General features: G+C 33.4%; 1 protein-coding gene across 4 annotated transcripts in view; it reads right to left on the bottom strand.

The window, feature by feature from the left end:
- LOC123308260 (inaD-like protein) overlaps positions 1-17,099 on the bottom strand; it is a 370,976-nt gene that overhangs the window by 242,931 nt on the left and 110,946 nt on the right. For all 4 annotated transcript variants that reach the window (XM_044890846.1, XM_044890847.1, XM_044890848.1 and 1 more), the window contains exon 15: positions 4,088-4,256. In XM_044890846.1, the coding sequence (XP_044746781.1) occupies positions 4,088-4,256 (169 nt within the window). The remainder of the gene's footprint in view (positions 1-4,087; positions 4,257-17,099) is intronic.

Genomic DNA, 17,099 nt, shown 5'->3' with positions numbered 1-17,099 from the left:
TTTACATCATGAACAGTTATCAAAACTTACTTTGAAACTTACAGTTTATTATAAAGATATCGAATTATGGATTCTAAAAGAAAGATGTACTTCTAAAAAAAGAACATGCAATTTATGATTTGATGAATATGTCGAACCGACCCAACTTTGATCAGGCATACTTCAATAAGTTTACTCAAGAAATAGGAGGAAGAAAAACACGAAGAGCGCGTTTAGGGAATCAAGCATGGATTTAATGTCGAAACTGATTTCGAAGAAAGAAGAATTGAAAGAATTACAATTCCGAACAATATCTCAGAGATCCAGTGAATGTAGGTTCGAACGAAGGTTCGAACATTCTTGGAGTCCCAAGAATCATTTCATGCAGAGAGTTGTTTCGATCATTGGGTATACTCACCGTAACATCTGTGTATATGTTACGGCTAAAGATAGGTGTGAACATAAACTTAAGATTAGCCGGCTAAACTTAGGTTTATATTCGAGGACCGGCTAAAGTTCGATAAAGTATTCATCTGCCTCAGGGAATTTCATCGTTAGCTGGCTAATGTGCACATTACCCAAAACGAAACGGCTAAAAATGTATTCGATGGACACGCGGAGGGGTGATGTCTTTTGAATGGTCGGATGGCAGAAGACGAAAGCTCGCGGCCACGTTTTTGTTAGAATTTAAATATGCAAAATAGCCTCGAATTCTATTGTATTGGGGTTTTGTAACATAACGCCCATGGGTTTTCAATTTAATGTTTGATGATTTATGTTCATCTGTTTAGGAGATTGATGCTCTTCAAATCGAGCTTAAGTTTTTTAAAATTAATTCACATACAGAAGTTAGATAAGCAGTTTTCGACAGAACAATAGGAACGTGGATAACAATTGTCCTATGAAGAACCAGAATATGACCTCACAAGGAAATGAAATATAGGATATTAGACATAGAGAGTTTTTTTTTGTGAACAAACTATTTTCCCTACCATTCAATAATTATGTTTATGAAAAAATTTTCTACGAATTAATAACGATAATTTCTGATGTTGCAATTTCTTTCGAACCAAAACTTTTGCAAAAAAGCACAAAAAAACTATGAACATAAAAATAGTTGAAAACACGTTTTCTTGCTGATTTTGTTGAAAATTTCTTCCCAATCAATTGAACATACGGATTACAAAATACGACCTGTGGCTATCCTTGAAGAATCATCCCGGAGGATTCAAGTGCAGTCATCGTAAAGCTTATCAGCCAAATAGTCCGGTTAGCTAAAAATAAGATTGGGAACTGATACTTATATTGCTCCAGAATTTGACCTTTGGTATTTTGATGAAGAACTTCACGACATCATTCATCACATTCAAAATAGCATGTTCGTCTCGAATTTTGTTATCATGCGTTTAGATTTTTAGATTCGCTAATAAGATTACGTTGAGACACAAAACAAATATATCTATGTATGTTCATTCTCAATTTGTTAACTGCTTAACAAAATGCTTTTCTGCTATTAAAACTGTGTGTAATTCATACAAAAAGTGCATTGCATTGATAGTTTGATTATTAAATTACTATTTCTTTGAATTCTTTCAATTGCTGAAAGTTTGCTCCCCTCAAGCATTGCCAATACTTTTCTTCTTTTCTATTAGCTTCTACATTTTTAGCCGATTGGATGCGGTTACATTTAAGTTTAGCCGGCTAAAGATAGAAGAAACTAACATTAGCAAATACCCGAAGCTAAACCTAAGTTTAGCCGGCTAATCTTAAGTTTATATTCATAACTATCTTTAGCCGTAACATATATACTTAACTGTATAATGTATGTCCATGATAATAGAGCTAAATTCAGGAAAAATGATGACAATCATCACTATGGTACACGGAACAGAAATGAACTTAGCATTGAGTATCATCGTCTCAAAAAAACACAGACTGGCACTAATCATTTTGGGGTTAAATTTTATAATAGACTTCCATCAAAAATGCGGATGCTTCCACGAAATAGGTTGCTGAAGAAGATTAAGGAAACGTTAATTAAAAACACTGTTTATAAGTTCGAAGAATTCTGGAACATTAAGTTCGATGAATAACCGTGCTTAGATTTTTACATTTATATGTTTGGACCTTTTGTATGTGTATTCAAATGTTTCTCGTCTTTTATATTTATATTTTATACTGTTCTATTTTTGAACTTATTGTATTTTGACCTGCCATGTAATATATTTTGATGGTGAATAAATGATGATGATGATGAAGAGAGATGGAAACGGCTAACATCTTTATTCTTCGGTCAAGTTTGCAGATCTTTGACAGAAAATATGAAAGGGAAAATAGACAGAAACATTTTATTTCGATATATTTGCCTTTTGCCACTGTTGCCAGCAGTAAACCACGGAATCAAATATGAAAAAACTTGTCTGGATGAATATCGGAAGAAAAATCCAGATTATAATATTAGTCCCTGTGGACTTATAGTAAGAGAACCAATATCCGTGATCTATTTGGCTATTTTCATCAGTTTGGACATTCCTTGGGTACAATATTCTCCAACCGTATTCAGGTCTCAGGAATTATTCTGTTGTTGATTGAAAAAGTTATTCAGTCACTCATTCAGAAATGAATCGTTTTCAACCATTCTCTCGTTTTTCGGTTGTTGACCATTAAGTCGATTTATGCTATACCGGATCTTTTTTAGAAAAATCTATCAACCATCACTTATATGTATCTATATAATGAAGAAAATCTCAGAAAATAATCGAAACGGAAAACTACAACAAATTACAACGGAAAACCTAATTAAAAATCGAAACAATAGAATCGAATCGCATAAAATTTTGTCAATATACTACCCCAATCATAGTACAAGCTTTTTCTTCTTTTCATAGAAAATGAAACACACTCAGAAAATGCCTAATTATTTTGCGTTTATTTTCTATTTATCATATTATATTTATTTTTCTGAATATTAAAAAATAATATTCTTTATGGAACTTATAAACAGATTTCAGCAAGATGTTCTTTATTCTAATCCTATCCATAATCTTTGCCTGATAGGAGCCTTATGATATGTTATTTGTTTCAGAATATTCTATTCATAACTTTCGCCGACTGATTGTTCCTTCAAACTCGGATATAGCATGAAGCAAGTGTTTTTGACAAAATATTCTGTAAGGTAATTTCATGATATTCTGAGGAGTAGACTCGGAAGTCCCTGAAAAAAACGTTTGGAAAATTTTCGCGAATTTCATCTTCCTCTTATTTCGCTCAGATATAACACAGACATTACTTGAAAAAAATAAATATCATGGAAAACAAAGTTCTAGCACACTAGAACTTGGGAACAGAAAATATAATTATGTCTCCTCGGATTTTCAGAAAATGTAATCATCATGCTTTTCTCAAAATGAAATTATTTCAAACATATTTGGTACAATTCATTTCTCATTATTTTTCAGAACGCTCTTCGATAAAAAATTACTGAGGATTCTTTTCTGGTTACTTTTCCGATCGATATAATCGAAAACGTGAGATTGCCGAACTTTTTGGTTGTTTTCTTTTGTTCATAAACTCGAAGAAATGACAACTGAGTTGAATTCGGAGTTAAAAGGTACAATGCCGAATTATAACTCGGGAAATCGAGATCCTGACTTATAAATCGGGATTTAAAATAAAATAATTCCTAGGCCATTTTACGCCTTCCTAAATTTTAAATCGGTGCAACAGAAAATTCTTAGAATGCAGCCTCAATGAAAATATATTTTTGAGAAGTGAGTGGGATTCATCTGTCGAATTAAATTTTTGACGAAACTTCTGAGGGACACTGATTATTATCTTCATCGAAAATATCAAGGAAATCACAATTTTTTTATGATTGATATCTTATACTCATTATTGGAAATGATTCATTGAAATTTTGAAAATCATCGGTTTTACGAGCTATTGGTTCAACTTATTTTCGTCTTTTTATTTAATCAAAATCCTCCCGCTGCATATCGAAAAAGTGATATTTCATTCAGTCGTCATCTGAAGAAAATATTTCATTTCGCTAAATGGAGTAAAGGTACCTACTCGTCAAACTATTTGTATTGGAATTCTTAATATTTACCTTTCCTCCTACAATGCTTATCCCTAAACTTGAGTTCGGCTCACGGAAAACTTTCACACTATGAGTAGAACCCCAATGTTTGTGCAGAGCCGAATTAGAGGTTACCCTTCCGGCAGTAGATTTTATATCACTATCTACTCGAAAAACCGTCATTTGGAAACCTGTGATACTGAAAAAAAAAACAAAAATCAGTCTATGAAAATAGATATTGGTTGGTCTTTACTTGATGGAAGGTCATTTTGAAGATAATAATTAAAACTACAACTTCCACAAAACACTTGTTTATGCTTATTGAACCATTATTAAGAATGTAGGGTGTATAGCTTTCCTATATTTTAAATAATGTAAAGAATGTCGATTCAAGGTGGTAATTCTTTAAAATTACCTATTACCTCCCTTTGTGATGTAATGTAAGTGTCAACTTATACCAGAGAAGTTGAAAACGCTCGATAATGCTTATAGTGCACTTATATACAACACATGACAAGGTTCAATTCCATACATAAGCCGAGACATAAGCTATGTATAATAAACCATGAAAATGGACTAGTGGAAATGTAAATTAAGAAGTGTCATCGATTGAATGTGTAGCAGGCAGACCAGTTTCTGACTAGTAAGTGTTCATCAGTGCCGTATAACTCAATCAACGATATCAGCCAAAATGGAGTGAAGCACTTGGCATTGAACCTCTGATGACTTTAAGTGCGCTATAAGCATTATACTGAGTACTGAGTAAGCAATTATTATCAAGCATACTATGAAAGCTTCCATCAATAAAACTATTCAATTCAATTGATTTACACAATTGACTCATTTCTATCAGAATTTGTATAAAGGGCGTCCAGGATAAGACGGAAAACATTTAAATGTGAGGTAGAGAACACCTAGAGGATCACGAAAAACCCCTATATGTTATTAGTATCTAGGGGTTCTAAATTCTGATTTACAGGTTTTTTTCAAAATTGAATGCAAATTAAAACTACTCTATCTTCTGAACAGAATCACAGATTCATCCAAAATTTATAATGAAGATAGCATCCATTAGGTTCTATAAAACTGTAATAAAAAATAATTCGATTTGCAGGACCGTATAATCTAAATTTGGATAGTTCTCAAAAGTTCGTGAAATCACTCTTTAAAATGAATTTCATGATTTCTTCGATATCTGCGTAAACACTGTAAAATTCATTTATTCAATTTGACAAATAATATTGCATGGCATCATTGAGGTGGCCGAGGACTAATTTCGTTTCTTGATAGCGACAATAATTTTTTTCACTCGTGTCGATACTTAACATTCTATCCATCTCATGGCGAAGTACTTTTTTTGAATCTTCATGAATAAGCAATTATATGTTCATAATCGAATGATTATGAAAAATGAAATTATCTCTGCAATCAGATATTTTCAATGATCACATTCATTAAGATTCACAAACTCACTTTAATGTGAAATGAAAAGAATGTTAAAGATCGACACGTAAAAAAAAATTATTGTCTCTATCACGAAAAAAATTTCAGGCAACCCGGATGATGTTATGCAATATAATTTGACGAATTGAATAAATTAACCTTACAATTTACAGATATCGAAGAAATCATGAAATTCATTGTACAGGGTGTTTTCGCTTTTGAGAGCTTTAGCTGATACGAACCTGCAAATCGAATGATATATAATTGTAGTTTTCTGGAAATTCATGAAAGCTATCTTCATTCCAAATTTCGGATAAATTGGTGATTCCGTTCAGAAGATGTAGTGATTTTAATTTCCATTTAAATTAACACCCTTTAAATCAGAATTTGAAACTCCTAGATACTATACAGGGTGTTTCACGAATGATTGTACAGGGTAGGAAAATTCGTTGTCTACTGAAGGCATCTCGAGAACTATAGTAGCTAGAAGAAAACGGATAACATATTCTCTAGTTCTTTTCTATTTACTATTCCAAATCTGAAAACAGATCTAGCCTAACGGTCATAGATTTTGAGTTTTGAACGAAAATTTTGAAATTGTCATTTTCAATTGAGCTGAATAACTCGCTTATTTGAACTCGTATTCGAAATATGTTGTTACATTCTACATGCACTTTTTCTGAGGAATTTTAATATGATATTATAAAATTTTTTGATCCAGTCATTTTCTAGATACGACAGGGATTTCTGATTTTTCAAATGTAAACCATAGTTGAAAGTTCTTTCATCTTGCTGCAATTTTTTTGCTGATTTCCAAAATGTATCATATGTCGCTATTCACATTAATGTTATAGGAGAAAAAAATGCAATACATTTTCCTGATTCTCGATTCTCTGATGACTTATAAGTAGGCTGGCTTACCATAGCAACTGTTGAATATCCATATTTTGTGAACCTGAGCCTCTTTGATTGGAATCATGGATTGCTAAATAAATATTCCGATGATTAATTTTCCATCGATTGTTCTCGCGATGTTTGGCATGCTTATTTTACGATGGTTCACAATTTGAACACTACCGTTGACAAAAGTACCTATTTTTCATAATCTTACTTTTGTAAAAATTATAATTTAGACAGCTATCGTATTTTATTTTCATTACTGACTTTTTAAGTTTCTCTCATAAATAGAAAAAGGATAATTGAATAAATTATCTTCAGATTGGGGGTTATTTGGGATTGCAGTCAAAAAAAAAACGAATGGATCACTCAAATAACCCCCAATCTGAGTATAAGCAGACAGTCGATACTTATTTACCTAAATTATCTTCTTTAATAATCAGACGGAAGTGTTTTACTCTCCTTTAGAAAGAAATAATTATTCGACGGTCGGTGATTCCGTTCACAGAAGGTTGACTTCGCATAGGATCATAGACATAGAGACATGGACTGTGCCTTCCCTTTCTATCTGTGTAAAAAATACAGTCAGAAAATGTGACAGGGAGAAACAGAACATCAGGCATGCTAGTTGTCTTTTTCTAGAATTTTGATTGGTCCTCATTCTCCTCTATGTAAACACAAAAGAGACAGGTAATTCCTGACGATCATTTCTCACTTTTTATAAAATAGCCAATTTCATGCTGGCATTGCTCAGTCCATGTCTCTATGTCTATGATATCCATATGCATAGGATTATGTAGAGTTCACGAACCATAATGCATTTTCAACGGTCGCTATGGTTACGCCAGCCTACTGAAAATTCAACAGTGAATCGAAAAGTATTGAATTTTTTTTCTTACGTTATGTTCATGTGAATAGCGACATATGATACATTTTTGAAATCAGCAAAAAAATTGCAGGAAAATGAAAGAACTTTCATTATACTTACTACAGTTTACATTTGAAAAATCAGAAATCCCTGTCGTATCCCATAATGACTGGATTAAAAAAATGTGTCAATATTATATTCGAATTCCTCATAAAAAAGTGCCTGTAGAATGTAACAACGGATTTCGAATACGAGTTCGAATAAGCGATTTATTCAGTTTCATTGAAAGTGACAATTTCTCAAATTTCGTTAATAACTCAAAATCTATGAGCGTTAGGCTGGATCTGTTTTCAGTTTTGGATTAGTCAAGAAAAAATAGCTAGAGATTGTGTCGTTTTTTTGTAGCTGCTAAGCCTATTAGGATCAATGGCACACTTCACATCATCATATTATGAACCATTGAATATTTGGAATTTTCAATTTATAGTGAACACGGACCTGTGAACCTCCTAATAATGAGTCAATTCATTCTGAATCGATTGAAATCCTCAGTAACATGATTTAGGTATTGTGCTGCATATTATTCCATCCAATACATGAATTAAGGGGTTCCACATTTGATTAAATTAATTAAAATAGAAATTATAGAAATACCCTGGGCGGTTTTACAGGGGGGAGTGAAGGGGGGTAATTACCCCCCCCCCCAAAGAACTACAAACAATTCGATTTTTGAGATTTCATTTAGGAAAAACTAAAAAAAATAATATAATAGTTAATGAAATGAGAAGAAGAGATTCCTTACAGTTGTAAGAAAAAAGTCCTAAAAATAGGGGACTGCAAATATTCGAAATACCTTCAGGGTGTTACTTGAAGTTTCAATTTGAAATTTTATTTGTTTATTCAATAATTACCTCCCCCCCAGAAATTCAGTCTAGGACCACCCTTGCGAAATACTCATCTTCCAATAATTCAACTTCAAATTCTTTCTCCGAGTAAATGAAACACGGATATAGCTTTCGTTATTCCTTAGCAGCTTCACCACAATTGCACTCACAAAATTCATAAAGTAACAACATATCAGTATATTCAGTCTTCGTAAATGACGGCATTTCGATAATTCTCGTATTGAAAATTCATGAAAACAACAATCTATCACTTGCGTATTTTTCTCTTTCAATAATTGCCTGACAATGAGTTTTTAAACTGTTACACGTGTTTCGCTATCACAATAGCATCTTCAGGGGTGGGTGAAGGTAAACTACAGTTAACCTTCACCCTGAAGTTATGTCATTGGCTATTGGACATCTGTCCGCGAATAGTCAGAATAAACAGCCGTATACCAATACTGTTGAACTATGAAAAAGCGTGCTGTAGAACCATACTTTTCAAATTTACAGATTCAGGGCTAATTCACGAATAGAATTCACCAAATAAGTGAGAAAGTTCTTAGGGATTGATTCCGGCGAATATAGGGATATGTTCCGCTACTAGAATGGCTAGAATAAAAATCAAAGCGACTTGACTGTCACATACCTGATTATACCGATTCATGCACAATGTTGTATTTAATTCTTTTATTAGTAAACTATTGCTTTCACGGACAATTAATTTCCCCCTGAAAACTTTCGCACCCATTTGGTAACACCCTGTATCGAGTATCTTAGGAATACCCCGTCTTTTGAACTGGGAGAGGATTCGACTAAAAATATATTATGATATATATCATGTTTACCTTTCATAAATATTAAAATATTCCTAAATTTTCACGTGATTGAAACTCACAAATTCGAACACAAAACTGCGAAAAACTGTCCTATATGGGTCACTGTTTCAAGGTTTGAACTTCAATGGGATAACTGACAGAAATGAAATAGAAACGGCTTCAACTCGGTCAAGTCCTATTAGGAACTGAAGTTTCTCGGTTAGTTCCAAGCATTCGGTAATCCCATAATGAGGATGACATTCAATATTGTTACGACCATCGATGAACCAGTTTCGTACTTTCCTGGTCTTCTGGGAATACGAGGGATGGATAGGGAATTGAATTAATGCGAAATCAGCTAGTAAGTTCAGCGAAATGAATTTGAAGTTAGTAGCGGAACTCTGTGGTAGCTTCGATTTTAGTTCTGATAATTTTAATGAGGATATGGTTATAGATGAACCCGTGCTGTTTGATGGATTATAACTGATCAAACTAGTTATTGAGAATTTTAGTTTGAGACATTGGACCAACGCTTCCACCAATTTGCAACCACAAACCTACAATCTAGGTAGATACCATGACACATATTGATAATTTGTTAAGGTATACAGAGTGATTCAGAACTCGAGGCATAATTGAGCAACGTATACTTCATTCACTTTTATTTTAGCAGTCGGTTGGCCATGGAAATTTGACACATTTCACTCTGTATAGTACGAAAATGTGGGGTTATGAAGCTTGTCAAAACATTTTTGGGTTTTAAATCAACGCTATGTTGCCCGTTCTACGTAAAAGTTTCTGTTATTACGTATTTTATCACAATGTCGAATCTCTTCGGAAAATATCTGATGAAGTTTATACAAACTGATTGAAGGCATACCAAATCCAGTTATTTGCATGGAAAATACAAGAGATCAGTATAATATCATAATATGCACTAGCTTAAGGAGAGTTAATGTTCGTTATCTTCTTTGGCTTACATCATTTGTAGATTTCAAAAATATTAACCCGAAGATGAAATGCATATGATGCAGTGGTTGGCAATGGGTATCTCCCGAAGGAATTAACAGATAATTACAAGAATGTTAAATTTTTCAATAAAAATCATCTTGCATCAATATAAGTAAAAGGAGTTGAAGGAAGTTTCAAGTTAAGATGCAACTTCACCGTTGAACAAAAATGTCACATGAATAAACAGTAACAGGGCAACTTGCGCGTATTTGTGGCTATTCATCTTAATACATTGATGTAATTATAATAATTAGGTATTTATTAGTACCTTAAGACATTTACATTGTATAGGACAAGTCAAATGAAAAACAGAAAAATTCGTTTTAGGGAACTCATTCTCCGATGACATTTATCGAAAATCCTGTAGTTAACTTTTCGCATTAATTCACTCAAACATAAAATTCTGAAATGCCACCACTTTTTTGGGTCTCCCAATAGAATGAAATTCTTTGTCATACTCTTCATTCACAATCTTTCTGATTGTGGAAATATTCAGCTGAAATATAAGTCGTTTAGATTCAGATGAAACATTATATAAATTCTCTTACATTGAATATGTTCGCTATCGTCTGAGGTAGTGTGGATTTTAGAATATCAGGGTATAACTATTTGAATGAGCGGACCTGAATTCTAAATAGCACTTCCTGAAACCCTGTCTTCTCTCTCTTTGAAACACTTTCGACATTTTCGAATTTTCGTAATAAAAATTGATATTACTTGTGGCAACGGCGTTATGACATTAACGACATTTCATGAGTGCCAACCTAACTTCGTTCTAGTTGCAAAAACTTGAGAAAATTATTTCATGGCCAACCAACTGCTAAAATAAATTTGAATGAAGTATATACAGGCTGTTATTCTTGATGGAAAAAGTAAAATAAAATTTTTGGATATTACCTCGTTTCCGAGATATAAGTGTTCAAAGTTTCTGCATGTCATCAATTTTGAACTTTGATAGCTGATAAAATACAGAAAGAATGAATCAAATGTTCAAAAATGTCACCATTAGCATCAATACATGCTTGGCAAAGCAGAATAATGGAATTAATTGTATACTAATTGCATGTTTTGCCTATTCTGAGTGGATTCGACTGCATTAATAATCGTTCCATTAATTGCTCTTCATCACTAATTTTCACTGCGTAAACTAGTTGTTTCAAATGTCCCCATAGAAAATAATCCAAAGGATTCCAATCAGGTGATATTGCTGGCCATAACACCTGACCACGCCGACCAATCCATCCACCATTGAAATTTTGGTTTAACCAGGCGACAACATTTCGTCCAACATGCAGTGCTCCATCGTGCTGATACCACATACAATAGGGAATACTCCTTCTGACGAAAACGATGTATTTTTTATGAAATATCTTTGGAACGTCACATTTTGAAATAACCATTTCAACCGTTTCCCAAAAAAAATTATTTTAAGCATTTAAAAATGAAAAATAAAAATAGGTATTCAAAGTTTAAAGCGTTTCATGTGGATTGCACAAGTTGGCAACATCGACTGAAATATGCCTTGATAATAAAGGACAACAAATACAAAGATGGCTGTCTATGAAGTCTGCGACGAACGAGGAAGGTCGTAAAATTTTATGGGATTTTTATGGCTGGTTGCAGTTGAAGCTCGCCAGTAAGTATGCGCCTGTAGATTAACAGCTGTTATTTTATGAACAAGCTGATCGGACATTGTTCTTTTCATTGTCTTGTATGCGCTGTTGCCAAATCGTAAACTCCGCACGAAGCGATTTAAATTTGGAAACCTCATATTTGAAGAATGATTTTGAATAGTTTCCGCGGTGAATTTGAAAAAAATCATGAATGAAACTAATAATTATTCAGTTTAAACTTGCATATGCAGTGATAACCCAAATTGAGGAGAATTCCCCGTTACCAGATCCACAGGAAAATCTTCTAGCGAGATTGTTTTCCAAAAAACTGCAAGTACCCATCGGCATTCGAATGGTCAGGCAGAACTTGGATTGGTAGTAATTTTCCGTTAAAGACTTCGCCCCATACATTAATGGAGAATCTTTGTTGAAACCCCCTTCTTTTAAAAGCTTGAGGATTGTCTATAGAACATACATGTTCATTATGGGAGTTAATTATGCCATCTCGAGTAAAAGTAGCTTCGTCCGACCAAAGCGTCCCCCTTTAGAAATTTTCCCCATACATGAATGGAGAATCTTTGTTGAAAACCTCATCTTCTTAAAGCGTGAGAATTTTCTAGAGACCATACACATGAGAGTTATTTATGCCATCTCGAGTAAAAATAGCTTCGTCCGACCAAAGCGTCTTCCTTAAGAAATTTTCATTTTGCTCATGCTGCTGAAGTAGCGACTGACAAATCTGTGTATGTGATCTACTGGGTGCAAATTATGTACTTTTTGTATATGAAATGGATGTAAAATTTCCGTTTTCAAGGTTCTACAAACAAAACTTTGGGACATATTAGGACGGGCAGCAATGCGTTAAGTAGGTACTAATTTCCGCATTATCGAGCACACAATCTATCACTTCTTCTTCTCTCATAGCATCACTCGAATAGATCAAGTGCTGTTAGCGAATTGGCAAAAAGTGATGAAGAAGAACAACAATTGTTGAAAATTACTGGTCATAGCAATCAAAATTCCATAAAACCATACTTAAATCTCGATAAAAAACACCAAAACAAGATCATAAATATTATGCGTGGTAATAGATCTTCTATAGTAGAGAACAGCCAGCAACGAACCTAATGTTGTTAAGTTAAATTTTAATAATTTCACTTTCACTAACTGTAATTTCAATAAATAAATAAATGTTTTGATGTGTTTTGAGATATGAAATTTTTTGTCAAAAAAAATTTCGTCGAATATCCCTCGGATATTGACAAATGCCTCATAATTTTCTGACAAATTTCTCAAGCTCGTTGCTCAGCCTTCGGCTTCGGGCTGTTACCAAGGAACGAGCTTTCGATTGTCATGAAATTATCTCGTCTATTTAATCAATGTCCTAGGGATATTACTACTGAAAATAGAAATCATTTTGAATCCATACTGTCAGAAGTTCCCAAATTTATAAGCTGTCTCTTCAAAATCTCCTCTGAATGTGAATTAATTGCGACTCTTATTCCTTATATCATCAAAATCAATACCCTGTGCGTTTCTTCTGAAACAACTGTATTTTCATATACAGAAGTTTTTTCCGACTTCATTTCATAATAACTCTCATAAAAATTGAGATAATAAAAGTTGGATCATTCAAAAAGCAGGGAGTCAGTTTTGTTTATAAATAACTGTTTTAATTGGATTCGAGCATATTATGATGGAGTAACAGGATCAACATTAATGAGCTCACGTCAGTAGGAATGCGTAGAAGTTCGGTTTTTTCAGTTCAAATCCAGGAATACTTGATTAACAATTCATTTTCCATAAACTAAGAATTCAGAATATATAATTCTACAGAATCCTTTGCTCAAAAAAGTAGGTACGGTTTCATGAAAGAGGGATTCAGTTATTATTTCATTCTTCTTTGAGTGCACTTAATGACCGTCTCTCACTATTTTGGCTATATTCATAACCATTCATCGTTTTGCTTGTTACTGAAAATATAACGGGGAAATGGCATGTTTCGTTTCGTGTTATTTTCCACTATCTTTGCCATCAATGTTTATTTCAAGCAAGGGTTATGCTTTTTCAAGCATACAGATTTCAAGCACTGATTTCATTATGGCTTGTCTGCGCTAGTTACTAGTGACTTTTGAAACTCAAATTGTTACAGAAGAATGGGTTAATGAGTATAAAATACGAGATCGTAGAAGAATTAATAATAATAATGAATACGTGTTCCATACCTGTTCGAAGAATAACTATTTCGTTACCGAAATTTTTTAATTTTTGCAGTAATAACAAAACGTTTTTTGTTCTTGTATCGTGGATCATTATTCTTCTTCGTTTGGCGTACTACAACGGGGTAAACGGGAAAAATCAAATCCGATTAGTTTCATAAAACAATCAGTGTGATATGAAAATTTATAATCTTGTTTTAGCCTGGATTTAGCTTGTGTTTTTAGAAGCTTGTAACTGGAAAACGGTGCATTAATTGAATGTTCCACCGGTTCAACGGTATACTTTTTTTTTGTAAGATTAATGATAAAAAGATAAATGGAGGAATTTCGCTCATATCATCAACGCACAAAAAGTTTCCGATCATTGTGACCCGACTTGGTGATCCTGAAGATTTATGGGTGTTGAAAACATTCCGAAATTTGTATTGAGTCAAATTCGAAAAACTACCAGAATTAGTAGAGGCGTTCGGAAGTTATCAGAAACAAACCGAACTATGAAAATATATACCTTATCAAATTATCAATATTTGTCATGATCTGATATATCTAACTATACTCCATTCACATTTATTTTAGCAGTCGGTTGGCCATGAAATAATTTTCTCAAGTTTTTGTAACTAGAACGGAGTAAGGTTGGCACTAAGATGTCTTAAAATATGGTGTATGTACTCGTCAATTTTTGAATGGAATGACATTAGACTAAATCGAAAACAAGAGATTCGTTTCGTGGCGGCGCCACCATGTTCTATCCTTGTTCTATGAAAGAAAATCTGATGATACTCTCTCGCTTTATTTTTTTCTACGTTTATATCAATCACAGATTACAGTCACCTCTGTGTTCCTGATCCATCAAGAAATAAGCGGTTAACGAATATTTGTGATTTACACTTGTATTTTCGTTGTAAAAACGAATCTGCAGATATTTCAACACTATAGAAGGATTCGAAGGAGTACTTCTATTTTTCTTCAAGATAATTTTTATTTGACAAATTGTATTCGTGAGGAAGACAATTCAATATGATTTCAATAAAACACAGTTGATTGGCGAAATATTCAATATATTCAGTTGACTGAAACGCAATTTTCACTATACTTGTGAAGAATATTTGAAGAACAGACTCGAACAGATTAACGTATTTCTGTTTCTCAATTTATTCTCACAATTCACATTACGTATTTTCAATACAGTTCCTTTGATAAAAAAATGCTGAAGTTGCCAGAAAACTGTTAGCTCTATCCGTCTCGAATGTTCATCTGATTTGGCTCTGCCTCAATTTCCAACAACAAAGGGCGATAGTCCAATAACACCGAATTCTTAGCTGTAGTTCTTGATTGTCCATACAGAAAACTGAACGACATGTTCAATAAATCAATGTTGTACGACCTTTCTCGAAAGTAATACATTTTCACATACCAATAATCGCTTATAAATACAGCACATTCGCTTGTCGTAGGAATGCATTCAAATTATTTTCGAATATCATTTGACAACTGTCAATTCCTACGGCGCTACCTACAGTGCAAAAAACGAAACTTATCTCTTATTTTCGAAGCGGGAAAAACAAAATCTAATCAGTGCATACACCATTTTCTTAGACATCTTAGTTGCACTCATGAAATGTCGTTAATGTCATAACGCCGTTGCCACAACTAATATCAATTTTTATTACTAAAATGCAGAAAGTGATTGAAAAAAGAGACAGGGTTTCAGGAATTGCTATTTAGAATTCAGGTCCGCTCATTCAAATAGTTATACCCAAAGATTATAGAGTAGAAAGATAGGAAACGCCCTCATATCGCTTGTACTAAAAACCGACTACATTTTGGCCAGTGAAAACACATTTGACAAGGAGATGGCGCTGAAAACGTATTATCAATACAGAAAAAGTGTTTAATAACAGTTTTCTGTTTTATAATTGAGGGGCGCGAAATTCGAATTCTATTCCTTGTATTGAATTCCAATATTGACCTTGTTGAGATCGGAAAACAAACATCCTGAGCGATAAAACAAGAGGATGGTTTTGTTTTGTAACCAGGATGTTAGTTTTCATCTGAACATTGTTTGGAATCGATTGGTATCAATGGAATACTCTGTTGGATGTGATAAATTTTTATTTGCAATCTATAAAAAATTTACAAATTGAATTTGTACAATTTATATTAGAAATTGATATGAACGAATATTCAATTTACCGTCATAGGATACACATTTCCGTTACTTACATATTATTTACAAAATTTTCAGAACCACAATTGAAAAAACCTTATAGAGGTATACAAGACCTGTATTCAAGCCCGTCAGTATAATTTCTTCATGCTTTTTTAAGATTTCTTCATGGTATGGTCTCTTTATGGCACAATATACAGATTGACGAATGAATAAAACACTCACAGAAGGTTTCATAAAACTTTGACTTTCCAAACGACAATTTGACAATCACCCGATTCCCAAATCGAAATCCATAAAACTTTTGCATTTCTGAATATATTGAAGGCAATTGAGAATCTTTGAATGGACGTATAAAAGTCATAATTTCCCCTAAATGAGCCCTTCATGCGAGGGATGCTTCCTGCATACAACAATTTACGTGGATGGACAGTTCTCAATCGACTTGCAGTAAAATGTTCATTGCACATGGTGTAGTCAGTAGTGTTTGCAGGCCTCTACACCCTGAAAATTTTATCCACTTCGTAGCACTGAAAGTAAAAATCAATGAATGACCGAGTCACATGTTACCAGTTTTAATACTTACATTCCCATTTTCCTTAGTAAAATTCGTTTTATTTGATCCACAGTTCTTCACTATACAATAATTTTCGAACGATATTTTGAGGTTTTCGCCAAGAAATTAGACACAAATTTCAATAATCAGCAACTAGAACGGGCTTGAAAAACAAAAGGCGATACGAGGTTGTCTATGGATACGAGAATCAAAACATTCAAAACCTGATTGATCAAAATGGCCATATGACTCTGACATCTCGCAAAATTTCATATGTCCCTCGAATTAAAATTTTAACCAGTCTTAGGGCCTTAAAAACACATTTGAAACACAGATGGCGCTCGCATCACTCTAGTCGCTTCGTTTCCTATCTTTCTAGTCTATAATCTTTGGTTATACCCTGATATTCTAAAATCCACAATACGTCAGACGGTAGCGAACATATTCGATGTAAGTGAATTCATATAATGTTTCATCTGAATCTAAACGACATATATTTCAGCTGAATATTTTCACAATCAAAAAGATTGTGAATGAAGAGGATGACAAAGAATTTCCTTCTATTA

Source organism: Coccinella septempunctata, chromosome 2, assembly GCF_907165205.1.
Source record: "Coccinella septempunctata chromosome 2, icCocSept1.1, whole genome shotgun sequence".
Lineage (NCBI taxonomy): Eukaryota > Metazoa > Arthropoda > Insecta > Coleoptera > Coccinellidae > Coccinella > Coccinella septempunctata.
Note: the sequence above shows the minus strand (reverse complement) of the source record. Positions and strands in the feature narration are given on the sequence as shown.